The sequence below is a fragment of the Capsella rubella genome, unplaced genomic scaffold, assembly GCF_000375325.1.
Source record: "Capsella rubella cultivar Monte Gargano unplaced genomic scaffold, Caprub1_0 scaffold_3, whole genome shotgun sequence".
NCBI classification, from domain to species: Eukaryota; Viridiplantae; Streptophyta; class Magnoliopsida; order Brassicales; family Brassicaceae; genus Capsella; species Capsella rubella.
Genome location: NW_006238921.1, coordinates 3,280,002 through 3,306,748, shown reverse-complemented (window position 1 = coordinate 3,306,748; position 26,747 = coordinate 3,280,002). Strand labels below are relative to the sequence as shown.

The 26,747-nt window shown below is 39.1% G+C and overlaps 7 protein-coding genes and 1 non-coding gene across 11 annotated transcripts; 5 read left to right on the top strand and 3 right to left on the bottom strand.

Annotated features, from left to right (window-relative positions):
- The first annotated feature begins 816 nt into the window (after positions 1-816).
- LOC17891604 (putative F-box only protein 15) lies at positions 817-2,000 on the top strand. Its single transcript, XM_006299426.2, has one exon. The coding sequence runs from the start codon at positions 817-819 to the stop codon at positions 1,939-1,941; it is 1,125 nt and encodes a 374-aa protein (XP_006299488.1). The 3' UTR covers positions 1,942-2,000.
- Positions 2,001-2,295: 295 nt separating this feature from the next.
- Positions 2,296-5,833, bottom strand: LOC17893823 (uncharacterized protein ycf45). The gene is made up of 9 exons (XM_006299409.2): positions 5,076-5,833; positions 4,712-4,926; positions 4,470-4,620; positions 4,172-4,363; positions 3,926-4,088; positions 3,595-3,839; positions 3,292-3,468; positions 3,041-3,205; positions 2,296-2,823 (listed from the first exon to the last, which is right to left on the bottom strand). Exons 1-9 carry the CDS (start codon positions 5,562-5,564, stop codon positions 2,554-2,556), a joined length of 2,067 nt encoding a protein of 688 aa, XP_006299471.1. The 5' UTR covers positions 5,565-5,833; the 3' UTR covers positions 2,296-2,553.
- Positions 5,834-6,422: 589 nt separating this feature from the next.
- Positions 6,423-6,512, top strand: TRNAY-GUA. Its single transcript is given in 2 exon segments — positions 6,423-6,459; positions 6,477-6,512. It is a non-coding gene; the product is annotated as a tRNA-Tyr (tRNA).
- Positions 6,513-6,810: 298 nt separating this feature from the next.
- LOC17893669 (serine carboxypeptidase-like 49) lies at positions 6,811-9,568 on the top strand. The gene is made up of 9 exons (XM_006299623.2): positions 6,811-7,196; positions 7,398-7,569; positions 7,671-7,790; positions 7,935-8,078; positions 8,153-8,303; positions 8,394-8,482; positions 8,655-8,913; positions 9,001-9,134; positions 9,233-9,568. Exons 1-9 carry the CDS (start codon positions 6,859-6,861, stop codon positions 9,371-9,373), a joined length of 1,548 nt encoding a protein of 515 aa, XP_006299685.1. The 5' UTR covers positions 6,811-6,858; the 3' UTR covers positions 9,374-9,568.
- Positions 9,569-9,681: 113 nt separating this feature from the next.
- LOC17892398 lies at positions 9,682-11,172 on the top strand. The gene is made up of 7 exons (XM_023786522.1): positions 9,682-10,040; positions 10,128-10,169; positions 10,247-10,288; positions 10,378-10,461; positions 10,535-10,622; positions 10,706-10,803; positions 10,898-11,172. The coding sequence occupies exons 1-7, from the start codon at positions 9,729-9,731 to the stop codon at positions 10,916-10,918; spliced, it is 687 nt and encodes a 228-aa protein (XP_023642290.1). The 5' UTR covers positions 9,682-9,728; the 3' UTR covers positions 10,919-11,172.
- A 49-nt stretch (positions 11,173-11,221) lies between these two features.
- Positions 11,222-12,358, bottom strand: LOC17892811 (U11/U12 small nuclear ribonucleoprotein 31 kDa protein). The gene has a single exon (XM_006300165.2). It carries the CDS (start codon positions 12,308-12,310, stop codon positions 11,528-11,530), a length of 783 nt encoding a protein of 260 aa, XP_006300227.1. The 5' UTR covers positions 12,311-12,358; the 3' UTR covers positions 11,222-11,527.
- A 29-nt stretch (positions 12,359-12,387) lies between these two features.
- Positions 12,388-16,125, bottom strand: LOC17892384 (protein FLOWERING LOCUS D). The gene is made up of 5 exons (XM_006299645.2): positions 14,115-16,125; positions 13,154-13,912; positions 12,995-13,040; positions 12,722-12,915; positions 12,388-12,636 (listed from the first exon to the last, which is right to left on the bottom strand). The coding sequence occupies exons 1-5, from the start codon at positions 15,859-15,861 to the stop codon at positions 12,593-12,595; spliced, it is 2,790 nt and encodes a 929-aa protein (XP_006299707.2). The 5' UTR covers positions 15,862-16,125; the 3' UTR covers positions 12,388-12,592.
- Positions 16,126-17,300: 1,175 nt separating this feature from the next.
- LOC17890711 (exocyst complex component SEC8) lies at positions 17,301-26,721 on the top strand. 4 transcript variants are annotated; one of them, XM_006299420.2, is made up of 27 exons: positions 17,301-17,447; positions 17,825-17,941; positions 18,233-18,445; positions 18,698-18,871; positions 19,095-19,199; positions 19,434-19,543; positions 19,689-19,868; positions 20,268-20,412; positions 20,494-20,600; positions 20,992-21,299; positions 21,386-21,546; positions 21,666-21,781; positions 22,155-22,225; positions 22,303-22,433; positions 22,512-22,561; positions 22,714-22,814; positions 23,176-23,288; positions 23,443-23,550; positions 24,149-24,331; positions 24,420-24,505; positions 24,918-25,089; positions 25,181-25,258; positions 25,437-25,538; positions 25,708-25,782; positions 25,863-25,958; positions 26,071-26,120; positions 26,244-26,721. In XM_006299420.2, exons 2-27 carry the CDS (start codon positions 17,900-17,902, stop codon positions 26,329-26,331), a joined length of 3,165 nt encoding a protein of 1,054 aa, XP_006299482.1. In that variant the 5' UTR covers positions 17,301-17,447; positions 17,825-17,899; the 3' UTR covers positions 26,332-26,721. The 4 variants fall into 4 exon arrangements, with proteins under 4 accessions (XP_006299482.1, XP_023642417.1, XP_023642418.1 ...); XM_023786649.1 differs by having other exon boundaries at positions 17,821-17,941; XM_023786650.1 differs by having other exon boundaries at positions 17,301-17,452; positions 17,821-17,941.
- Positions 26,722-26,747: the final 26 nt, after the last annotated feature.

Here is a 26,747-nt window from a genome sequence, read left to right as displayed (position 1 = left end):
ATAGAGGGTTGCTTCGTCTTCTTCTCAAAGCTCTGCTTTACTTCTTTTTTTGTGGTCTTTGTTGATCGTCTCCAATGTTGTTGAAGTCAACTATGATATCAATATACACAGATGTTTTTTGATTTGACCTCTGCTTTTTGTTTTGACATTACGATCTTGAGAAGATATTATGGATTTGGTGCAGAGCATACTTGTATGTGTGTATTATAGAATCAATCATTCATAACACACAGATGCAGAACACAACCGTTTCTTTCTAATTGATGCAAAATACTTGTTTTTCTAGAATTTATGCAATAATAATAACCCAAAAAACATTTAATAATTTTTCTTTTTTGAACATGTAGTACTCTTAAAAAGAAGATTAATGGAAGAGACAAGAGGAGACTTGATTAAAACTTTAAAAGAAAACTTGGAAACCAAGAAAGAAGTTACCCTAAAATTTAATTCGGAGAATCCATTTAACATATTTTTTGGGTTACTTTGGTATTTCGGTCCGGTTTAAACGTAACCGAGTCGCATGCTCCACTCATATGCAGTAGGTTGGAAACCACAATTTTGGTTCGGATGAACCGGAACCGGTTCGCTTGGTCGAATCGTTGTTGATGTTGTTAAAAGAGAATCACAGTTTGGTTTGGGTTTACAAAATGAATTTCTCGTTTCCTTCTTCCTCATTCGCGCTTTAAATTCAACTAAAAGCTAACAGAAGAGAGAAAACTTTGTTATATCTTTCAAGAATCAATATCTCTCTCTCTCTCTCTCTCTCACTCTAGTCACATCTCTTTCTTCTTTTCTTTTCTTTTCAAAGCGTCATCCATGGATGGTTTGTCGTTGCCGATTGGGTTAGTGGAAGAGATACTTTACAGAACTCCGGTGGAATCTTTGGTCCGATTCAAAGCGACGTGCAAGGAATGGAACAATCTCATCAGCAGCGACACAAGATTCATGTACAAGCACTTGGATGATCACACTCCCGAACGATTCATAAGAATCCATGATCATGATGCGGTTCAAATCATGGATCCGGTGACCGGAATCCACACAGAAACACCAATCCCAGACGAGTTTCATCATCCGTTTCCGGTTTCTTGGATGGTTCATTGTGATGGACTAATGCTGTGTAGATGTGAAGATTGGACACGAGGCCGAGGCCAAACCGTCCTTCTGGCTGTTTGGAATCCGGTCTTGAGGAAAATCAAATTGATCGATCCATTGGTTTGTTTCTGGTCACGTGATTATTTCGGGATTGGATACCACAGGGAATCTCGTGATAACTACAAAATCTTGAGGTTTGTTTATAATGATGGTGAACCATATCGAGATTGTGAGATCTATGAATTCAAGTCTGCTTCATGGAGAGCAATTGATGCTGGGTTTGATGCGGGTTTAGATATGGAGTGGGAATGTAGCGTGTCTGTGAAGGGCAACATGTATTGGATTGCTGAAACGGAGGAACGTTGTATCATTCTATGTTTTAACTTCTCCGTGGAAACATTCAAAGAGATATGCGCTTGTCCTCTCTTTTGGGACAGTACTAAACGATTAGAATGTTACAGTGGAGATAAAATCTCTTTGTTAACACAAGCTGGAGGAGAATCAAGAGACATTGAGGTGTGGATAACAAACAAGTTGAGTGATGAGGTCATTTCGTTTACCAAGTTTTTCAATGTCGCTACTACTCCTGATCTTCCGCGGTTACAGCTCTATACTAGTCCGGGATTCTCCATCGGCAAGCACAGAAATATCGTGGCATGGTGTGAGCGTGTGGGAACTGTACAAGGAGATGAGCAGTTGTATTCTTTCTTCACTCTGTACGATATTGATCATGAAGGTGGTGTCAGAAAGGAAATTGTGACAGCAACACGTCCACTGAATGACTTCAATGGCCTGTCAATTTGTAGCTGTATTTATTTTCCAAGTCTGATTCCCGTTCCGGAATAAGAGGTAGATTATATAGAGGGTTGCTTCGTCTTCTTCTCAAAGCACTGTTTTTTTTTTTTTGGTCTTTGTCTTTGTTGATCGTCTCCAATGTCGTTGAAGTCAACTATGATACTCATCTATAAACAGATGTTTTTGAATTGACCTCTGCTTGAGAGGATATGGGGTTTGGTACAACGTTGTATTTTGTATGTGCATCAGAATCAATCATTCATAACCCAGATATAGCCAAATCCCACAAGATGCAGAAACTACGCTTTATTTCAATTGTATTTTCATGCGTATATGGAACAGTCCGAGAAATTGCAAGCTAATTAATTTGGAAACTCACAGAAGCAGAAAACAAGCATTCTGCTGTTATCCTTAAAACAATTTCTATTTATAAAGAGAGGTAAGGAAATATCTACAGATTTGCACCCTGTGTTTCCTCAACGTTACACATTACCCCTCGGGTAAAGAAGACAGAGGCATTGCATTTGTAAACATAAAATTACAATTGGTAATGACAAACAACATAAACAGTTTATTTACCAAGACTTACAGTAAAATGTACAACGTCCAAGAGTCTTCAACGTAGAGACCGTAGTGTAGCCCATATGGCTGAAGTCAGAGATGTCAATCCTTAAGGAAAGGAAGACGAGTAATGGTATTCCCCATGCTATCTTCTGTTGCTCTCTTTGAAGAGGAAGATGGCAACATCTTCTTGGTTGATCGGCGAGGAAGTATCTGAAGGCGCGGATTAAGGTGAGTGCCGAGGTTCTCAACTGCGAGTTGGTAACTCTCAACCAGCTCTAGCTGCCGAACTATTATATCTGACCGTCTCGGAAGAAGCTCCACTGGTTCACCTCCCGGGATTACAATATATTCGATTGCTAGACGGACTTCCTGCGTTTCAGAAACAGGGGTGTCTCAGTAGACAGTAGTTATACTCGCAGGTCTCCCTAATCTATAATCACTGAATTGTATTGAGCTTTTTGTAAACTAAGCTGTAGGAATCCTAATGAAGTAATAGTTGATAGGTCAAAGAGACTGATCAGAGGTATAACAAGCCATCTCTACTGAGAAATTCCGAGAATTTTTACAGGAGGGAGATGGGAGTTACCTCGAGGGCATCGAGTTCTTCTAAACTGGGTTTGCTTTCAGGAGCATCATCTTTGATCTCAATATCATCAACAGAAGATTTCTCTATGGTTTTAGGGGCTGAGCCAAATGATTCTCTCCCAAGGATCATTCGGACCGCCTTGACCATCTGAGCCATTGTAGTTGACTGCAAGGTATAAACAGGAAGAGAATCAAGATAATGATTCGAACGAATCCAGTAAGTCATCATCAGTCATGCAAGAAGAAGGATACCTTAATAACAAATATCGGTAGCTTGTGTAATTTGGCAACACGACGGATCGATGAGTTCTGTTTCAATTCAGAACTTGATGCTAGAATGACATCTGCTTCTCCAACATCATCTGTCACTTCTATTTCGTCGTCTAAGCCCATAACTTCAGCTACTTGAAGGAGATCAGCTTCAAGGACCTAGAACACAAACAGAGGATACCATATCTACAGTTAGTATCTTTGGCTGTTTAAGATCAAGATTATTTTCCAAGGATCAGAAAAAGCACATTTAGAAACTTGGGAAGAAAAGATCAGGTTCTTTACATTGTAAGTATAAACATGAACCGGCGAGCTTCTTGGGCTTGTGTATGTGTTACTACTGGCCTTATTATACTGAATGGGAAGATAACCTTCATCTTCATCGTCAGACAGCACTTCACTTACGAAATCTCTGTTGAGCAATGGTGCAGGCTCCTCTTCAAGGGTCTCCAAAGGAACGGGAGTCACTAACTTATGAGGAACATCATCATCGCCACGAATTTGACGGATCTCAAATGGAGCGGATTTCCCTAGAATATCCACGAAGTTTGTTGTTTGATTTGGTTTCCCACTTGTCTACTCAATTACTATTAGGAGAGGGACTGTTTTAACTTACCAGCTAGTATAGCATCAACGGTGATATCTAATTTTTGATGAACACGACACTCAGTTCTCGAAATCATCTCTACAGCACAAGTAAATGTCGGAGGTCCTTTTCTTTCAAGAATTGTCTTCTGCACTTTTCTTTTCCTTGCTTCTTCATCACCAAGAGTCACACTCTAGGTAAAATAAATTCAAATTACGGTTAACTCAGATAACAAGAGAGCAAAAAAAGGAAGAAGAAGCAAAGTTACGGTCATACCTCAATTCCACCAATAAGAATCTGCAAAGAAGGATTTTTGATAATGTTGTCTATAGTCATCCCATGAGCAGTTGCAACAAGCTGAACACCTCGTTGAGCAATAGTGCTAGCAGCTAAAGCTTCAAGCTCAGTCCCTATCTCATCGATGATGATAGTCTCAGGCATATGATTCTCAACCGCCTCAATCATCACCTGCATGAGTATTTATAGCATGAATAACATATTAATAAAGCAATATCCTTTTGATTCCTTCATACACCATATGATTACAAAGCTGTAGTAGAGTTAAGAGACGTACATCGTGTTGTAAATTCACATTTGGAACTTGCATCCGCCTGGCACGGCCAATTCCAGAATGGGGAACGTCACCATCACCTCCAATCTCATTTGACGTGTCAACAATCACTACACGTTTTCTGTGTTCATCAGCTAACATCCGTGCAATTTCTCTGTACAAACCACCAAACCAACTTTGTATCAACCGGATCATCACACTATAAGTTCATAATGATGCTCAAACCTGGAGGTAAATCAATGTACCTGATTAAAGTTGTTTTGCCAACTCCGGGAGATCCTATGACCAAGATGGATCCTCCTCCTTCAATCAAATCTCTTATAATTTCTGCACTTCCAGATACAGCTCGACCCACTCGACATGTTAGACCAATTACTTGAAGTTTGCGATTACGTATAGCGCTTATACGATGCAAAGATCTGTCGATCCCCGATCTGTTATCATCCGAAAAATCACCAACCTAGATTGAAAACATTCATCAAAAACATTTGATTCAAACACAGAAGACCATAAACAGTATAAGCCATTCTTATCACTCTCTCCAAGAACTGGAATAAGCTAAAACATATGAGAAATTAGTTGCATGTGTTAGATCAGAGACATACAGACCTTTGATACTGCAAGTTCCAGATCCTGGTGGGTCACAGGCTGCTCTGAGATCACCCAATCGCCGGAAGGGAATCTAGCTAATGGCTTCCTCCCTAAATCCATCACCACTTCGATCAAATCCTCGATCGCCTCGTGCTTAACGAGCTCTTTCCTAGTCGTCGGAGGGAGAATATCGAGGAAAGCGTCGAGCTCCACCGTAGGCGGAGCCGTCGACGATGTCCTTCGAGATGAGATCGACGCGGAATTATACGAATCAGCTGACGGTGACCGAAGATCGAAGCTGAGTCCATCAGATGGTTTCCGAACAGGAGACGGCGACGACGCCGGAGACTTCGACGAAGCGATCCTCTGACGCGCACCACGTGTTCGACGGAATGAGGAGGAGGAATCGGATGAAAAAGCGGTTGTGGTGGCGGAGATTAACCGGCGCGAAGCTTGCCATGAGCTGTTGATGTCGATCAGAACTAGCCGCGAATTCAACGCCCTCATCACGATAATTAATTTTTTTTTAAAAACTATGTACTTTTGAATTAAAATAATGAATGAAATAAAAGATTCCGTTTTTCTCGTTTTAGCTGCTGGTTTATGTGTATGTCTGAAAAGCAGAACTGAAGAAGCTAAAAAGTAGAGAAAAGCTAAGGAGGAGAAGAGGCGCTATGATGATGAAGGAGAACGAGACGACGACGTTTTATTGTATAGTTTATTCATTTTCATAGTTTGGAATATTATGATGCGTGAAGACTGAAACTAGTGGAAGATTCCAAAGGATCAAAGCATCTAATTACGTAGAAACTGCATCTGTGTAGGGAGAGCAGAGTAGGGTCCATTGTGGAGGGAAGATGATAAGCAACTGGTTCCGGTGATGCCACGTGGACAGTTAGACTATCTTGTTAACACGTGTCTGACGGAGGAGCTTCCGTTTATTGTTGAAACACTGACGAAAATGTTTTTAGGCCAAAGGCGGAGTTGGTGTTTCGCACGGCAGATTGAACAAACTCGTCAACCTTTTTGCTCTGCAGTTTGAACAAATACTTGTAGACTAACTAAACCAAACATGCCAAACAATGAAATCAAAGTCAACAAAAAATTTGTATACCTAGCAACTATCTCTATACGATGGTTCCTTAGTCGGTCTTCTTCTCATCTGTCATCTTCGTCTTTTAGCTGAATGGGCTTACCTTGCTTAACAACACTAGGTCAACTTAAAGGTCCATAAGAGAATATTAGAGAAAAGGCCTTTAAGGTCCATAAGAATATTGCACTAAAAACTTTAAAGGTTTACGTGCGTGAGGCCCATTAAGGTGTTTTTCATGATTAAATTGTTATAAGTTGGAAGACATATACAAGCCGACCTTAGCTCAGTTGGTAGAGCGGAAGACTGTAGTGGGTTATCCCAAAGAAATCTTTAGGTCGCTGGTTCGATTCCGGCAGGTCGGATTTTTTATAAATTTTTCTTCTCTCTTTTATTTTTATTCTTTTCATTTATTAAAATGACTGGGACCCATCCATCTTTTTTGCTTCCCATTCAACTCGCGTGCCTAACCGTCGATGAGACTTACCCACTGACGTAATCTTGAGTGTAACGTAACAGATTCACCCACAATTTCTCAAATTTCGCAAAAATAGCCCCAACTTTCTCGGGCACGTATCATAAGATTTTTTCTTTGATATTTGTTGGCCACGTGTCCCTTCTCTTCTCCCCCAAATTTGTTCGTCACAATCTCATAAAACGAGAATCCCAAAAAAGAAGCTCAGTTGAAAAAAAAAAGAAAAAGAAACAGAAATGGAGAAACTAACTTTTCTCAGCCTTGTCTTGCATTTCGTCGTCTTCGTCGCTTCTACGTTTCCGTCTTCATCGTTTCTACTGAACGATCGCACCTTCGAGAGATCGAACTTGCCTTCAACGCGCGCCGAGAAGTTGATCCGTGAGTTAAACCTTTTCCCGCAGCAGGATCTGAATGTGATCGATGTCGCTGATTCGCCTCTCACTGCCGCGGAGGGATTGGGGATTGTTGAACGGAAGTTCGTGTTTCCGAATATACTTCCCGACGGTGGCGCTACTGTCGCTGATTTAGGTCATCATGCTGGTTATTACAAGCTCCCTAAATCTGGTGGCGCAAGGTTTTCTATCTTACACTTAGATTTTGGTTTATGCATCTCTCTGCATTTTTGTTTGTGAATATTTAGCATCTGATTTTGTTATGGTTCAATTACTATTTGCAGCTATCTGTTGACTAGGTTGTGTTTTAGTTTGATTTGAACATTGGAGTTTTGGTGACGTTTTACTTACTAAAATTCACTTGTTTGCTTGGTGTGTGTTAGCATATTCTACTTCTTCTTTGAATCACGCCATAAGAAGGAGGATGCTCCTGTTGTGATTTGGTTGACCGGAGGGCCTGGATGTAGCAGTGAGCTGGCTGTGTTCTATGAGAACGGTCCTTTCAAGATCACTAATAACATGTCTCTTGCTTGGAATGAGTATGGATGGGACCAGGTATTATTACCTTCTATGATTATCCTTGTAAACTATTTCCCAAACCGCCTTAATGCTCTAGATTTTTGCACATGAGAGTTGATTGAGATTTTTTCTTGCAGGTTTCCAATCTTCTATATGTTGACCAGCCTGTTGGAACTGGTTTCAGCTATACGACAGACCAAAGTGATATCCGTCATGACGAAACTGGAGTCAGCAATGATCTTTATGATTTTCTGCAGGTTTGGTCACTGGATTTTCTCTTGAATTCCTTTTTATTCTGCTCTTTTCTGCTTTCAAGCTATGAATTGGATACACACCTCGGTTTGACTGTTCTGATTTTCTCGAGTCGTGATTAGTGATTAAGTTTCATGATATAACCTCAGGCTTTCTTTGCGGAGCACCCTAAGTTGGCAGAAAACGACTTTTACATAACTGGAGAGTCATATGCTGGGCACTACATTCCAGCTTTTGCTTCCCGAGTCCATAAAGGAAACAAGGCGAATGAGGGGATTCATGTTAACCTAAAGGCATGTGACTATTTTATGTTTCCCTCTTCAGGTTTTAATGGAAGGTTGTGGTACTAACAAGTTATACCATGCAGGGATTCGCCATTGGAAATGGGCTTACAGATCCTGCACTCCAATACCCAGCCTATCCTGACTACGCTTTGGAAATGGGGTTAATCACGCAGAAAGAGCATGATCGTTTAGAAAAGATTGTCCCACTCTGCGAACTATCTATCAAGCTTTGTGGTACTTCCTCCCCTGTTCCTTATCAAGTTGTCTTTAAAATTGTTGTGTGTGCTTTGGTGGATCCTGAATCCATGTTTTTGGGCCTTTCAGGAACTGATGGCACAACTTCTTGTTTGGCATCCTATCTTGTTTGCAATACCTTGTTCAGTGGTGTAATGAGTCATGCTGGTCGAGTAAACGTAAGCCCAAAAGAACTGTTTAGTTTTAATTCATTGCCAATTGGATTTCTAGATAAGCAAACCATTTTTATCAACTAAAGAAGTCCACACTTTTGGAAAGAAACTGTGTTTAATATTCCTGCATTGAAATTAAAGGATAGCTCAAAAGAGTAACATCGCATTTCTTGTGTAGTATTATGACATCAGGAAGAAGTGTGTGGGGAGTTTGTGCTACGATTTCTCGAACATGGAGAAATTTTTGAATCTGAAATCTGTGAGGACGTCGCTTGGTGTTGGGGACATAGACTTTGTCTCCTGCAGTACTTCAGTCTATCAGGCAATGCTTGTAGATTGGATGAGGAATCTCGAGGTCGGAATTCCCGAACTCTTGGAAGATGGAATCAACCTTCTTGTTTATGCTGGAGAATATGATCTTATCTGCAACTGGCTCGGTAAGATCCGAACATGATAATTAAATCCAGATGTGCAAATAATGAAACAGATTAAATTCTCAGTTGAGTAAAACGTAATTGGAGCAGGTAACTCGAGGTGGGTGAACGCAATGGATTGGTCAGGGAAAACGAACTTTGGGGCAGCTGAAGTAGTTCCGTTTCTTGTGGACGGCAAAGACGCAGGCTCGTTAAAGACTTACGAACAACTCAGTTTCCTTAAGGTCGGCCTCTCTTATATAATGAAAACAGTCCTTTGTTCTGCTGGTTTTCTATTTTAACAATAACAACGGGTTTGATGATTTAAAAAAAAAAAAAACAGGTGCGAGATGCAGGACACATGGTTCCAATGGACCAGCCAAAAGCTGCATTGACAATGCTGAAGCGATGGATGGAGAATTCGCTTATTGAAGATGCTACTGTGGCTGCTCAGGGAGAAGAGGGACTGGTTGCTCAGATGTGATCCCATTTTCTTTGCGTAGTTGCATGACAACACAAAGCAGCAAATATAAAACAGTGTGTGAGCATGTGACGTTTCCTTATGTAATTTGATCTCATAAGAAAGATATATGTAGGGGTTTGCCCAATTTCGTTAAAAAATCAAACTCTGCTGACACCAAAAGGAAAAAAAATAAATACAACAAAATGTGGTTTTCTATGTTTTGTTTCCGAAATAACGAAATGTATAAAACAAAATTTAAGAAGCGTTTATACAGAATTATGTAATCGGAATAAAGCTCCGGTAGACTTGTAAAAAAACTAAGCAGGTTTTGATTTTTCTCTACATGACACATGGCAAATCATGATTGGCTAGAGGAATGATTTTATCTAGCAGGCAAGATAGAGATGAGACTAGGAGAGGAGGAGCAATGTCGATTTCTTCGTTGGGGTCTGCTATCTCAAGGCCAACTCCTTCATCATCTTCAAATACGTACTTAGTAAGCTCTTCTCGCATCTCTGGGCTCGCTACGTCTTCTTTGTTATGGACAAAGAACAAGTCTCACCACAGAAACACAAAGCTCAAGCAAAAGCTATGTGTTAGAAATTCAGCTCAAGAGATTCCACAGACACTTGAGGAAGATTCAAAGTTTGTACCTCTGGATCCCCAAGATCCTCGATTTGGCCCTCCAGTCAGTTTATTTTACCTTTTTTAATCTTTGTTTACTGTCGATAGACTGTGATGATAACAAACACTTAGATTCCATCATCTTTTGCAGGTTTTGCTGTTGCTAGGCCTTACACTTCATGAAGCACAAAAGGTAATGAAATGGAGATACCTATTACACTTTTCGAAGCTTTTTGAGTCTTTTGATTAATCTATCATCTTGTGATGCAGATACAAGAGCTTCTTAAGGAGCTCAATGGCGAATTCATGGAGGTAATCTGTATTAGTCTATCTCTGACTCTTTCAAGATCCCGAAACTTTTGGAGATTTCATATAACCTTATGTTGTTGTTTGGACACCAGATTGTCATCTGTACAGAGTATATGATCCCGCGTTCGTTATGGGAAGCAGTTAACACAAAACAGCCTGACCTGAAGAGAGTGAAAGTATGTGGCATGTGGCTTTTCTATATCTTTCCAGGTTCTTTTCTGTTGTTTCTCACATAAATTCGCCGTGCAGATTGCGCAGTCACTGCCTCGAATCTGCTTCTTATCTGGTTTGACAGGAGAGGAGATGATGATGTTCATTGATGCATTCCCAGAGACTGGTACCTACAATACAAATTTAAAATGAATTAAGAACAATAAAAGGAAGACAAGTCGGTTTAAAAACTGATGGATAAAAATGCAGGGCTGGAACCAGTTGTGTTTGCAGCTATGGTTCCAAACAGTGCTGATAAACCTATCTCTGAATTAACCGAAGAAATCATGGGAGATCATGAGTTATTGGTTAGTCAATCTCAAATCTGTTGCATCAAAGTCAGCTATGGTCTTAAATCTTGACATGCATAAAAAACAGTCAAACACTTGTTCTTCTATGCAGACCGGTAGCGGTTCCAGCTGAAAGTTTTGGGTGAGGAAGACAGCAGGACAGCTTTGAAGTTACACAGGGTTTCTGCAACATGACTCTCTATAAGTTGGGCATTCTACAAAGCATAGTGTGTTCAAGAGTGTATAGTCTTCAAATAAAGAGGTGAGATGCACAACAATGTAATCATCAAATTAAGAACAGATACACAAGTGCCCTTATTCTAGTTGAAAGGCCACTTGGACAAATATCCCCAGGCATCAATCAAATCTAAAATGAAGACAAAACCAGATCAATCTCTTTTTCTCTAATTGGAGTAGTTTCAAAATTCACATACAGTACATGGAAAATGATTTCAGTATATATAACTCAATAAGTTGCAGAGACACAATGGATTGTTTAAGAGTGTACTCTTCAATCAGGAGCTAAAATACATTGATGAACAACATAGTATCTTCGTTGACACTAGATCACTTAAGACTAAAGAACCAGACACATCGAACATGATCTCCTATGAAGACAAAACCTCAGATCAACTCAAATCCAGAATCTGAAACACACAGCGTAATTGCATGCTCCTGAGTTTTTTTGATCAATCTCACTCTATATTCAGTATTCACAGATTAGAAAACGGACCTAATAACTCTAATCTTCATCATCACTCTCATCACTAAAGTAACTAACTTTCTTCTCCTTTCGCTTCTTCCTCCTCTCTTCTTCTTCCTCTGCTTCTCTCATTCTCAACCTCTCTCCAGCTTCGTTATCCACCACCGAAGCCCAATTCTCCTCCTCAAATGTCTCCTCCGCCACAGCTAACGAGGGCGGCGCCGCAGACCACTCCCTAGTTTCCTCAGCCTCTCCGCCGTCCTCCTTCCGCCGGCCCCTTTTCTTAGGCGGCGGTGGTCTCTCCCTTGGACCCAATTGATTTCTAGGGCACTCATAGGAAAGATGCCCTTCGTCTCCACACTCGTAACACCTCGACTTATCCTTGTACACTCTCTTCTTAATAAACTCCGACGCACGTCCGTTATCTGCGGCGATCGAAACCGTCAACTTCCGACCGTTAAGAATCTTTCCGTCCATGGAACCCGACGCTTTAGCCGCGTCTTCACGAGAGACATAGAGCACGAACGCGACGCCACGTGAGCGGCGAGTGTGGCGATCCTTGAGAACAGTGACACGAGCGACCTTGCCGAAGGTGGAGAAGAGAGTGTGGATGTCGGAATTGGTGAGGGAGAAGTCGAGATTGGAGACGTAGAGGGTTGATTTCGAAGGAGCTAAGCCGCCAGATCCGCCAGGAGCTGATGATTTGGCGGATGAAGAAGGTTGTTTAGGGTTCGACGGAGGTGGTGCCGCGACGGAAGAGTAGCGATAGTAGAAAGTGTCGTCCTCTTCATCGTCGCTATGGTGAACCTTCTTCTTCTTCATCTTCCTTCACTTTCTTTTGTGTTCAAGTTCTACTAGAGCATCTTTCACGAGGTATATATATTTGATGAATTCACAAAAAAAATTCAAAAATTCTTTTTATAAATTTTGGAATAAAGTCACGTTCAATCAAAATACGGATCATACAAATTCATATAGACAATAAACTGATATAGTCAACGGATTATGAACTAACTACAGATGTTCTCTCGGCTTGGTTAGGAGTGGGAGACCCGAACTACGGATGTTCTTATCAGACAAGGATTCTCCAAAAGCGGGACTTGTTCATTCCTCCATCTTTTTCATCGTCTCACCAAGTAAGGAACCACCTACGCGTTTTAACATTATCAATGTGAATGATCAGAATATCAAAATGAGCAAGAGGGACATAACTGAAGAAGAATGAATGGATACCTGAACTTGTTGCAACTCCTGTGCCCAACATCTTGCTTTCACCTTGCATGCTGCTACCTCCTATCGACTCTACTATGGTAGGTTGTTGTTGTTGTTGTTGTTCAGAGGCTTTGCCATTGCCTAAAGACTCGGATCTTATAGTCTCCGAGATACCGTTATTACTTTGCTTCAGCGGCAGCGGTCCTTTAATCCTTCTGTGCAACCAAAACTTTCTAAGAAATGGTTTTTTAAATAGTGAGAGATTCTGTAACACATATAGATCTTGTTCTTTACCTGATCATTTTTCGCTTCAATGCACCAGGTTTCCCTTTTAATATACCTTCTCAACAATAACAAAACGAGTTAAAAATGTCATTAGTTGTTTTACCAGATACGTTATCGGGGTAATCAAATCAGGGACTTATATAGCCTCTAATCAAATCAGGCTCTAACCAGATTTTGAGCCTGAGGATGACGATGATGGTAGCTTGCGACCGGTTCGCTCAGCTTTAATAGAAGCAATGACCAAATCAGCTCCAGTACCAAGACCTTTTCTTCCCACCAGCTTCACTCCAAGTGTCTCACAAAGATAGTAAAGTCTCTTTTCATCACCACCTCTGACTTCTCTCAGGTCAAGAGCCTGTTGTCTAGTTAATAATGTATACACCTGAATCTGTTGCTGCTGGTTGAAATGAGACTGAAGCTGCTGAAACAGTATCTTGTTTGAGTGCTGATCTGCTTTTGGGTCCTCATTTCTCTTACGAGGCTCGCTTAGAGTTACCCTCAAAATCGCAGGAGATTTTGGGTCTGGATTCCTCCTACTAAAGATTATGGAAAATCCCCCAAACTCCAGATCAGGGTCCCTGAATAAATCTGCAAGGAGAATGGCACATGAATGAGCATTCCTTGATGGGTTCCTATCAATTCTTTTCCTTATGCCTCGGGCCTTTGCAAATTGAGCCATGTTTGCAGCTTCTCGCAGACCAGTAACAAAAGCTCCATGCATGGTTGCAGGGTATCGCCTTGTTGTGGCTTCCCCGGCAAAGAAAAGCCTTCCATCTCCCACACTTTCTGCTAATATATCGTAATCATCGCCTGAAGCTCCCACTGCAACATTAGAGTAAGATCCTAGACTGAATGGATCTCCACCCCACCTGGTGCAGACCGTTTGAAGTGGATCAGGGACAGTTATTCCTTGAGGTTCATATATACCTGAAATTCATTAAAGTGGAAACTGTGTCATACGTGAGCATCAACATCAACAAATCTGGAATACAAATCCTGAACTAACAATTCTGGACCTAAGTATCAGGGTTAAACTGGAAAACAGAGAGTAGGTCTCCTGAAGAATGAAAACAGCGGAAAAAACTGAATTTCGTTAAATGACAATCAATAGATAGTATAACTCTATTACCCCTAAGAATCTGAAGAACACGTGTCACTGCATCGGTGGGTGGCATTGTCTCAAACTTATGAGCAGCTTCTCCCGCAACCAATGCGATCAAGAGAGGACCACCAGCAACAGGTGCGTAGCTATAGAACAGAAAGAATTCACCTCGATAGTTCGGATCCTCAGTAAGATGACCAAAGGTATCGAGATCTGTGCTCCAAAATACATGCGGGAAGAGCATTGCAACTTTATTTAGTAACCCAAAACCTAATCTCTTAATACAATCAAGCTTTCTCTGAGGTAATTCGGGAACAAATTTGATGGATCCGTTCTTAAGGACACCAAGGGGAACTGTACACAGAACCATATCACCCTCATACACTTGATTTCCAGCAATTACCTTAACACCATTTGAACCATATCTGATTGTTTGGACGGTCTTGTCATACAAGATTGGTACATTTTCAGCCAAAGCCTGAACCAGCCTTCCATTTCCTCCAGGAAGAAAGCAGTGGTCTCCACCCATATCATATGGGTCATCTTGATCCCAGAATGCAAGAGAAAGCTTTGATACAAGGCCCGCATTTGCATATTCCAAGTTGGCAAGATGCCAGTTAAACAAACCCATTTCCTCAGTGGCCACATCATTCCCAGAAACCTGCCTGAATGTCTCGAGTGCTGCCCCAAGGGAGACATCCATGGAAACATCACCCATCAACTGCCTAAGTTTACTTGCCTTGTCTAGAAGCTGGTTAAAAGCTACCTCAACCTTCATATCCACATCCGGATCAACCGGTTTACCATCCACTCTATAAAGAGGACACTTATCTCGTACCTTGTAAAGAGAAGAACCCAGCTGTCTTGCTATAATCCCTAGAGGATTCCCTAATGTTCCAGTCAAAACACTCCCTCCTAAATCCGCTGCAGCACCTAACCTACTAGCTTCCATCTTTTTGGTATAAACCCGTCCACCGGGTCGTTTCCTACCCTCCAAAACCGTGACTTTATACCCAAATCTTATCAGTTGCCTAGCTGCAGCCAATCCAGATAATCCAGCACCCACTATAACTACATTAGATTTGCTCGATTGAGCAGGAATCTTGTCTTTAATTGCCTGTGCTATACCGAAATTAATATATCCATGAGTAACCAAGTAGTTATAAGCAGAATCCAAGAGACTACTGCAATGTTTAGGAATAGAATTAAGAAACATCTCCTTGGTGACCCAACTAGATATATTTTCTCGCCATTTCGATATGATATGGTTCCTAATCAAGATGTAATTTACTTGTTCAATGCCTCCAACCACAGGCACCACACCGAACTCAATCTCCTCCTCTGTAAGCGAATCAGCCGGAAAACCAGCTGTGAGAGCCAGCAAAGCTTCAGTGGTAGCCTCCTTATTGATCGTGATGATCTCATCACCAATCCCAGGATAATTTTTAACAGTCTGATTCGATAAATTGACCTCTACATTAAATCTACCGGAAGAAGAAGCTGAAGATGACACGAAATTGCTGTTACCGGGGACGGGAAGGGTATGAAACGACGACGCTGAGCGTTGAGACCGGCCTCTCCTTCGTTTCTTAGGCGCGGAGAAAGAGACCATCTGCTCAAAACTAGGGTTAGAGGTTGAGGTGGAGATCGAAGTCGGAAATGGATTCAAACTTGTTTCTACATAAGGGTTCGAGTTCAAATGTAGAGGAAGAGTAGAGGGTTGAGAGTGAGATACGGAGGAGACACTATCTTGGTTCTTCTCCGGTGGATTCATCGTTCCGTCGCCGTAAAATTGCAGGAGAGTGATCGGCGAAGGCGAAGAGAGGAAGAAGAAAAGGATTGTTTGGTTACCCAACTAAGTTTATCTCTGTTTAGAGCACGAAGGAGCTGTAAATTATGCTCTGTTATTGTCCGGTTCGGCCGGTCCGGTCAGTGATAATTATTCAGTTTCCAGTAAACAATTTAGCGGTTTAAGTAAATTAAATCTTAAATCTTCTATTTGTTAGTTGAGAAATATTTTGAGACAAATATTATTTGAGGTATATATCAGTAGACAGTACTCAGTAGCACATAATGAAGTTTCAACATTTTTCCCACTCAATTTATAAGAAAAAAATGCTATATTTGAGCTTCATCTAAGATGTATTTTTTTTTTTTGGTAGGACATCTAAGATGTATTTTAGTGGTTTTTTTCTTGTAAATTTGTGTGGATTAATGATGAAAACTTCAAAAATTTATTAATTTTGGGTCTAATGATTGCCGGCTACATCTATATATATAAAGTTAGCTTTTTCTCTCTTCTCATGATGCCACCTAAGCATCCACCTAAGCAACATTTTTAATTTTACACTAAAAAATTAAAATATATATTTAATGCATATTTATGTTACTTATAATTAATATCAAATTTATATAAATAAAAAATAAATTATATAAAAGAAATAAAATGTTAAAATAAGAAAAACAACATTATAATTTGTTAAAATAAATTTTTCTCTCTTCTCATGATGCCACCTCAGCATCCACCTAAGCCACATTTTTGTTTCTACATTAAAATAAATTTAAAACATTCATTTAGTGCATATTTATGTTATTTATTTAATTAATAGAAAGTTTATAAAAATAAAAATAAATTATGTAAAATAAGAAAAACAATACTTTAATTTTTTTTAATAAGTGGTAATAATATAATTTAACTTTCATTTTAAATTGATCATAGATTAATATTTTAAATATGTTACTGAGTTTTAGAATGGAAATAAATTTTGTGGTAAAATAAAAAAATATTTATGTAATTGTATATTAAAATTATAAAGAGGAAAAATAAAATTGAAAGTGAAATATTAGTTTATAGCATGATCAAAAAGAAAAAAAAATGATATTTCATAAACTGAATCAAATGCTTTTAATCCAAATTTGAGTAATGAAAAATAATAATTAAAAAAAAAATTCAAAAAGATAATAAAATATCATAATATGAATAAAAAATTAACAAAACAAATTTATAAATCTCCCGCGCGCAGCGCGGATCAACTGCTAGTATGTAATATAATTGTTTTGTTCGTTACTTCATAATTTTATTGGTTATTGGTCTATGTTTATTTTTCTTCCACAAGTAAAATTAAAATTATTAACAAATTGGGGAAAAGAAAAAAGAAACAGGGAAAAAGTAAAACAGAAAAAAAAAAATTAGAGAGAAGAAAAGTCTGGAAAGTTAGAAGAAATTGAAACGAGAGAACAAAACAAACGCGTATAAGATTTTTTCCTTTTCTTCTTCTTCTTCTTCTTCTCGAGATTTAGCTTTTTCTCTGCGTGATCGGGAACCTATTGATCGGATTCGAACGAGGAATCGTATCTCAGGTAAGGTTCGCAGCTGAAATCGAATTCGTTTCTCTATTTTTTCTCTCTAGATCTACTTCCAGACGTAGTGTTTGATTGGAATGTTGAATACGCCGATAATCTCGTCTTCAGTTGGAATTTTCATGTAATTCGAATTATGATTCTCTGCTTATGGATAGATCTTTCGCTCAAGGAGTGCTAATTGAATTTTCGTTTACATTGTGTTCTCCTGACTTGAATTCTCCGTTCAGGTTCACTAGCTTCTTTGTGTTTTTTTTTTGTTGGTATTCAACTGCGAATCATCGTGGTTTAACGTAGGACTTTTTTAATAGCGTGGTTTCTAGCTCATGTATGTGTTTAAATCTTGTGTTGGGTTTTGAACTTTTACTTTCAGCTAGAGAGGAGCTTGATTGAAATGTGCTGAGGAACACTCATTTGGGCTCTAATAAGCCAAGCGGAGTGAGTTCTCCAGCATGGGGATTTTCAATGGTTTGCCTGTACCTTCGGATAAAACTGTAAGTTCACTTTCCTCACTCTTACTTGAGTTAACACACCATAACTTGGGCCTTTAAGGAGGAATTGTTTGGTTTAACGGTGTTCTTTCATCCCCTTAGGAATTTATAGGAACAATAAGTATGTCGGTTCTTTTTATTATATCTCTCTCTTCAACTTGTGTTGGAGTTAAATGGAAGAAGTGATGCCTGAGACAAGAAATCGACTTAAATTTTCACCACTCTCGGTTATGTTGTGTATTTCGTTTTGGGTACATGTGTGTTTCTGTGCCTGAGTGGTGATGGTTATTGCAGTACCTTAGGGACGAGTTGGCACGAATAGATGAGAGCTGGGCTGCTGCACGATTTGACTCTTTGCCACATGTTGTGCATATCTTGACGTCGAAAGACCGTGAAGGTGACATTCATATATTAAAGGAACAAAGTGATGTTGTCGAGGAGGTTGTGGATGAAGTTGTCCATGCTTATCATGGTGGTTTCAACAAGGCCATTCAAAACTACTCCCAGGTTTCTAATATCTGTTAGCTCCTCTTTCTTATTCGATAGTGCATTTTTATTTTTCTGAAGCAGCAACCTTTGTAACTTCTTTATTACTTCCATATTTCACGTTTCATATAGCTTGTTCGATTTCTACATGTAGAATTTTCTTTGTGGAAGAATACTTATGTAGTAATTTATCTAGTAAAAGTTCATTTGTGAGAGACTTTGATTTTGATTATCTCTCTTCTTTTGCTCTGCTTTCACTGTATTCCTCATCAGATCTTGCGATTATTTAGTGAGTCCACTGAAAAAATCGGAGACTTGAAGCACGATTTAGCAGAAGCAAAGCAGAGCTTGGGTGCTCGCAATAAACAATTACACCAGTTGTGGTATCGTTCTGTTACATTGCGGCACATCATCTCACTTTTGGATCAAATCGAGGGCATTGCTAAGGTTGGTAGGATTACCTGCAACATTTCTTAGTTAATTGTGTGTGGATAGTGCTTGCTATGTATCTGCGCTGCTCTGAAGTTTTATACTTAATGTATGATCCCCCCGTATGTCTGATGATATGTTCCCTATATTTGTACTTGCTTGTTTTTTCACTTTGGGTTACTTTAAAGAAACTGCTTTTCTGATGTGAAATGGTGGCCCCGCCTCTCGAAACATGGAACAGGTTCCATCTCGTATTGAGAAGCTCATTGGCGATAAACAGTTTTATGCTGCTATTCAAGTGTATCTCCAGTCGTCTCTGATGCTTGAGCGTGAGGGGCTTCAAACGGTAATTTTACTTACTGCCAATGTTAACAAATGCTGGAAACGCAGTGTCATGGTTATATTGTGGGTCTTCCCATTCATTTTTGAAGTTAATCTCTAAGATTTTTTTTGTAATAAATCCACTGAAGGGGACCTGGTATCATCTAATTTCTGTTGGGACTTTTGAATTACCGCTGTTCGATGAATTTACTGTTTCATTTGGATGTTGTATCATAGATATTCTTGTTTGTTCACCTAGGTTGGTGCTCTTCAAGATGTCAGATCTGAGCTAACTAAGTTGCGGGGAGCTCTTTTCTTCAAAATTCTAGATGATTTGCATGCACACCTATACAATAGAGGTGAATACAGGTAGGTTTTTCCACTTCTAGAAACAAAAATATCAGAAGTTGTGATGCTTTTTATCCTCGATTCCAGTGACCTGCGCACTTAAAAGTGTCCCTCATCATTTCTGTTTGTGCACAATCTTCTGTTCTTGACCATGTTTATGCTGCAGTTCAGTTGCCTCAAGCATATATGAAAGAGACGATGAAGTACCAACAACAACAGCTGTTGCAGCTAGTCGAATGAGCTCACAACCACTGTCTCGTAGAACACGGACACTGAAAGGTGATAGTCAATTTGGTGTTAGAGGGCTCACAAATGGTTCATACAGAACAGCTTCTAATGATGAAAGGTATGATATAGCAACTTTCCCTTCAATTGATTCTTCATGGGATATTATCAACCTTTTTTACGTGTTATTAACTTTATTCTAAGTGATAAATGTTTCAGAACTGTCTGTTTAGTTGTGGTTCTCCTTACTTACTGCGTGACTGTTAATATGGAGATTACCATAATTTCAATCTTTCCTAATCATTATGTAGAGATTCTTATTGTAAATTCCTTCATTAGAAGATTTGTCGATAAAAGAAACTACACTGTAAATTGATTATTCCAGAAGTTGCTTTGTCTACCCAAGGTTGTGGGTGTGCTACACGCAACCTTTGTTCTGGTTTGAGGAAATATACGTTGATTATTTTGCTACTCCATTACTTTGCTAATGTTTGTATGTTTTATCCATTGTGTTTCTTAGTTCATCATTTGATGGACATGATGAAGAGGACTCCGTAGAACATGATGAAGCCACCACAGATACAGCCAGGAATGGGACTGATACTAAATTTCTTTCTTGCCAGCTTCCACCTTGGCTTTCTGATTCCACTCCTGACGAGTTTATTGTATGTGTTTGTGAAGCAGTTATACAGCATATCTTCTCCCCATTTTTTCAGTGTCATGACATTGTGTTTCTCCTGTTTCAGGAAGCAGTAAGAAAGAGTGATGATCCACTGCATGTGAAGTATCTACAAACCCTTGTTCAGTGTCTCTGCATGCTTGGCAAAGTTGCAGCTGCTGGTGCTATTATATGGTTGGCTTTCTAATAATATTCATTTGTTTTTGTAAATGGTTTTATAAAAGCTACTGTTTCTGTTTCAGCGCAGGATATAATTATAGAAAATTCACTTCTTGAACATCTCTTAGTTTTAGATCGGTAGTAGATAGTCTCATTTCTTTAGTTAACTTGTCACCCCTGTCATCACTTGATACTATCTTCCTTTTTTTGACATCAATCACTAGATACTATCTTTGTCAAATGTATATGTGTTAATATTTGGGACCAGTGAACCTAATCATTCTTGAGTTTAAAGATTAATGGATCCAGCTCAGTAATTTTCCATTCAAGTTACTTCATGAAATTTTGTACATTCCGTTTTAGAAACTGGGAACTTTTTTAGTTATGTTTTTGTGTTCTTTTGCAGTCAAAAACTTCGACCCACAATTCATGAGATCATAATATCCAAGATTAAAGCACATGTGGAGACTACAAATTTGTTAAAGTCCGCCTGTAGTCAGGGTGATCGAAGTACGGCTGCTGGAGTGCATTTTATCAAAGGACAGTCAGAGGCCTACAGGTTATCAAAAGAGAAACCTCAAAATGGGATATCAAATTCAGGAACTCACCTGGCTGTGAGCCCTGTTTCGCCTCTTATGGCTCCTGGAGGTAAAGCGCAGGCTGCAGCGAAAGAACTTCTTGACTCAATTTTAGATACAATTGTCAAGATATTTGGTGAGAAATTCGACTCTCAAACTCATCTCAGTATTTCATTTTCCATAGTCAAAAGCTCGAAATCTATGTTACTGTTGCTTTGATAGAAAATCATGTCGTAATTGGAGAGCTTTTGGAGTTAAAGGCTTCACAACATGACATTAACACACCAAAGTCATTGCCTACTGATGTGAATTGGAACACCGAGTCTGAAGCATCCCAAGCTACTGGAGGCTACACTATCAGTTTTCCCTTGACCGTCTTACAGGTCCGCTTATTCTATTCCAAATTACTATTTTGTCGCGAAGCTAAATCTTTATGAATCTACATTGAACTACCGAGTTCTTATACTTAAGCTTGTTGAAATTCTATGTATGAATGATGAAGAGTGAATGCCAACAACTTATATGTGAGATTCTGCGAGCAACTCCCGAAGCTGCTTCAGCAGATACTGCTGCACAAACTGCTAAGCTTGCAAAGAAGGCTCCGAAGAAAGACAAAAGGCAAGTGACCCACAAACATTGGTAGTTCATACAAAAACTATCTGAATGAAAAGCGTTGAGATTTTGTCCTTCAAAAACATTTGTGGTCGAGCCCTGAATTTGTCACTTGAGTATTTCACCGTGCATTACAATAGTGAGCCCTGAAGAGTATAACACAGATTGTACATTTTTGGTTACTGGATCTTAGCCTGTCTGAGGTTGTTGAAAGTTAGCATCCTTATAAATGTCAATATAGTAAATAGTTCAAATGTTGTTTAACATACAAAGCATGTCGCATTCTCTTTCCGCATCATAGTGCTTTGCAAGGCTATTTGTAAGACATGTATGTCAAGTTCTGCATCTTAGTTGTTTGATTGATAATGTTGGACTGCAGGGATGCACCTGAAGATGGGCTAACATTTACCTTTCGGTTTACAGATGCAACTGTATCGATTTCTAATCAGGGTAATAATCAATCATTCTGACTTTTCTTCAATTATAACACCCTTGGTGGACTTAATGACGTTATCTACTGATGGCAGGAGCTGATCTCATTCGTCAAGGCTGGGGAAAGAGGGCTCCAAATGCATCACTGGAAGGTTATGGATCTGCAGCTGTTTTGCCTGAACAAGGAATATATCTAGCTGCATCTATATACCGGCCTGTCCTTCAGGTTTAGATTCTGGTTCATCTAACCATACTCATTCAATGTTAAAATTCTAGTAGACTTATGGTCTTATGTGTCTTGCAGTTTACAGATAAAATCACCTCAATGTTGCCCAAAAAGCATTCCCAGCTTGTGTAAGTTCAAAATTTCCACTTTCCTTTGAAGGCTGTCATCCTGGCAAAGCTAAACACCTTCCTCACCGTCCAAAATGAAAGTTAAATTATTGTTTTCTCAAGTGCTGAGAAATCGTCAGTATTATCAACACAGTTTTCAATACTTGATGCAGGAATGATGGCTTGCTTACATTTACTGAGAACTTTGTAAAGGACCACCTGTTACCGACAATGTTTGTGGACTACAGGAAAGGCGTACAACAAGCTATATCAAGTAAACCCCATAAACTATAGAGATTTGGTCATAGAGTTTTTTGTTGCTATTCTAGGATAATTACCCTCTAAAGTGAGCTGTTAGTTAAGCCCCAAAGACTTGGAGATTTTCCATCACAAAGTGGTCGTAGAAGCTTTTGCTTGCAAAATTAACTGAATTGGGCTGCCAATATGGAGGTTTTATGAAAAGTAAAGCATCTTTGAGAATTGTAGCAGATATCTTCAAAGATTCCTTGGCATAAAGTATCCTATAGGAAAATTTTCATTTCACTAGTTTATAAAACGAAGTACCAGTAATGCCGGTGTGTAATTCTACATAAATCCAAGGTTAGAAACCCATGGTTCTCAAAATCATTTTGCAGGCGCTGCTGCATTTCGGCCCCGTGCACATACAACTACTACTTACACCCCAACTGTAGAAAAGGGACGACCTATCTTACAAGGTCTTTTGGCAATAGATCTCCTTGCAAAAGAGGCAAGTCGTCTATGCATTTAAAACTGCAAGCTATATACTAAAATAATTGACTAGTGTAGTGATCACTTCCAGTTTCATCATTTAATACATCTTTAATTTCCAAGATTTAAGATATATATGTTCTGCTGAAATTACTTGCTCTTCAAATTTATAGGTTCTTGGCTGGGCTCAAGCCATGCCTAAATTTGCTACTGACCTTGTGAAGTATGTTCAGACATTTCTTGAGAGGACATTTGAAAGATGTCGAACATCATACATGGAGGCATGGATCTTCCACCTTTCTTATTCGTTACCCTCTTCCTATTACTCTTCTAACCTATGTTATGTGTTTGGGATCTAGGGGTTTGCGCCTATAGCACAAAATCTTACAGTAAATAGTAGTTTTGTCAGCGTAATGTGATTTTAATAATTCATCTGGAGGTGGGTGAATTAGATGATATGACTGTGGATTAGAGTCTGCAATGGTTGAGGTGTTGCTTAAGATGAATAAAGAAAGTGGACATCATGAAACCAGCTAGTGTTCAGATTGGACTATGTGAAACCTGAGTAGCTATGCTGCTTTTGGCTTTTGGCTTTTGGCATTGCCTTGTTTAGCCTACACTGCAAGTATAGGTTACCAGCCTGTGAAAATGTACCAGAATTTGGCATTAAAATACTTGGAGGCTATAATCCTGAGAAAGTATGATTCAAAGAGAGATGTGAAAGAATATGAAGTTAGCCTGTCTGAAATGCACCTTTTTCCATTTTTGATTAAAATTTGCAGTTTCTTACCCATTCTTTAGTTTCTCTAAATGTAAAGTATTGCTTTTCTTCCTTCGTATACACTTTTCTGACCATAAGTTTCGTCGTTAATATTTCAGGCTGTTCTAGAGAAGCTCAGTTACATGCTAATTGGGAGGCATGATATTGAGAAATTGATGCGGCTTGATGCGGCTAGTGCTTGTTTGCCATCTCCGCTTGGCCATGCTATTTCTCACTCTGAGGCTGTTGGCACCGAAGTAGAACTCAGTGAACTATTTCTGAGTTTGCGACCTATCAAGCAGGTAAAGATATGTGCACTGCTGTCTGAAACTTATTCTAGTTAAAAAAAAATCATTTGGTGAAGATATTAATTATGTGTGTTTCGTACAGGATAATCTAATTCGTGATGACAACAAACTGATTTTGCTAGCCTCTCTTAGTGACTCGCTTGAATTCGTGGCAGACTCTATTGAGAGGTGAGTTCATTGGATCAGATTCTTTATGCATGTCCTGTTCCTCATCTCTTACTACATCTTAGATGATACAAGGACACTAGGAAAAGTAGGAAGTTTCATGATGTTATAAAAGCGAAGGAAAAAGGACATTCATAGTAGAAAGTAGGATAGCTAAGAGACTTTTGCCCGAAAAAAAAAAAAGGGATAGCTAAGAGACTAAACTAGACTGATCACTGTCTTTTCCAGCTCAATCATAAAGAAACTCTGAATTCATTTCATTCAGTGTAAAAGAAAAGCTTGTGATATCCGTGATTGTTATTTTTACCTTTTCTATTGTGCTCCTTAATCATGTCGAGCAAGATAGTCCTTTCTTCCCTCCCTAACAGCAAGCAACGGAATGTCTTTCTGAAGTTTTGATTTCCAAAATATATAGGCTTGGACAAGCAGTTCCTCGCGCGGCAAGTCAAGCTGAAGGTAATAGCAGAAGTCAAGCAGCTTCTCCTAGGAATCTGGCATCATTTGCGGATGAGTACCGAAAACTTGCGACTGATTGTCTAAAGGTTCTTCGTGTTGAGATGCAATTGGAAACAGTCTTTCATCTCCAGGTATGTGATGGATGTTCCCTTTGTAAATAAGGTGGCATGGGAATTCAATTTTTGGCCTGTAAAACTTACGAAATACTATGGTGTTGAAAAGGAAATGACGAATAGGGAATACCTGGAGGATGAGGATGCTGAAGAGCCTGACGACTTTGTGATATCTCTTACTTCACAGGTTAGTTATATGATTATATCTATGTATCTCCAAAAAAATTCCAGGAATGCACTTTAGTTTTTTCTGTGAATAACAACTTGTTTAGTGTCCAAACTAAATTTCAACTGGTTTTGCAAGATGAAAATTGTTTGGAACCAAAATTTCTGCATCAAGTTTTTTAAGCTTCTTCATTTTACAGATAACGCGTAGGGATGAGGGAATGGCGCCTTTCATCTCTGGTGAGAAGAGGAATTATGTTTTTGGTGGCATATGTGGAATTGCAGCAAATGCTTCCATTAAGGTACACCTTTTTTATTTTGTTAATCTGTTTCTATTTATGGTAGGGGGATTTATAAAGATAGTTGGTACTTTTAGTTCAGTTTTGAATATACCATACTATAATTCGATATCCAGTAGGTTATTACAATCTTCTAAACCTTGACAGTATATCTTATTACGAAATTTTCTAGGCTTTGGCTGACATGAGATCAATCAACCTTTTCGGGGTTCAACAAATATGTCGGAACACGATTGCATTGGAACAGGTAAAGATCAGTCTACTTACTATTTTTAATAATTCCCAACAACAATCACTATCTTAATTTGTGTGTATTTAACACTGCAGGCCATGGCAGCTATTCCATATATCGATGGTGAAACTGTACAACATAACCTGGATCGTGTCCGTACTTACTTTGAACTATTAAACATGCCATTCGAAGTAAGCAAAAAAAGAGGAGATTGTTTTTCTCTTGGTTTCCCTTTTGGGGTTTTCACAATTATTGTGACCTGAAAACCAAACGAGACTCAAATATGTACATAATTTTCTGCAGGCGCTGCTCGCATTCATAGCAGAACACGACCAAATGTTTACACCCACAGAGTCTGCTTCTCAACTTTATTATTTTCTTTAACTTAAATTCATTGAAATAAACACAAGCAGCAATGAGGCTTATATTTTTTTGTTTTATTTTTTATACTAAACATCACATTCTTTGGGTTGCAGGTATTCGAATCTTCTGAAGGTCAATGTTCCTGGAAGAGATACTCCTGCAGATGCTCAATCCCGCCTTTTGGAAATTCTTTCTCACTAATGTCCACTCTTGGAGCCATTTGTGGATTACCGTGAATAAACAAAAGCTTCTCCAGCAGCCAATTTGTTTCATGATTTCCATAAGCTGCAGAAATCTCATAATGGTGAAATCCTAAAGGAGAAGCAGGAAACATAATATGTATATCATCTTCGTGCTTCTACTGCCATTAGAGTCTGGCAATTTTCATTTTCTTCTAATTCTTTCTTTGAACACTTGTCTAGTTTCGTGAGTATCTGTCTTATACGGAACCGAGACCTTTCTGTGAGAGCTTTGTTTTGTTTAAATTCTTTGGTAGAGATTTTCCTTTGTATAAAACTTTCCAAGGTGAGTTCATATTCCTTCCATGTTGAAAACAAAAATAGATATAAAGCCACGTGATATTTTGTTATTCATCTTGATCTTTTCGAAAACTGTAG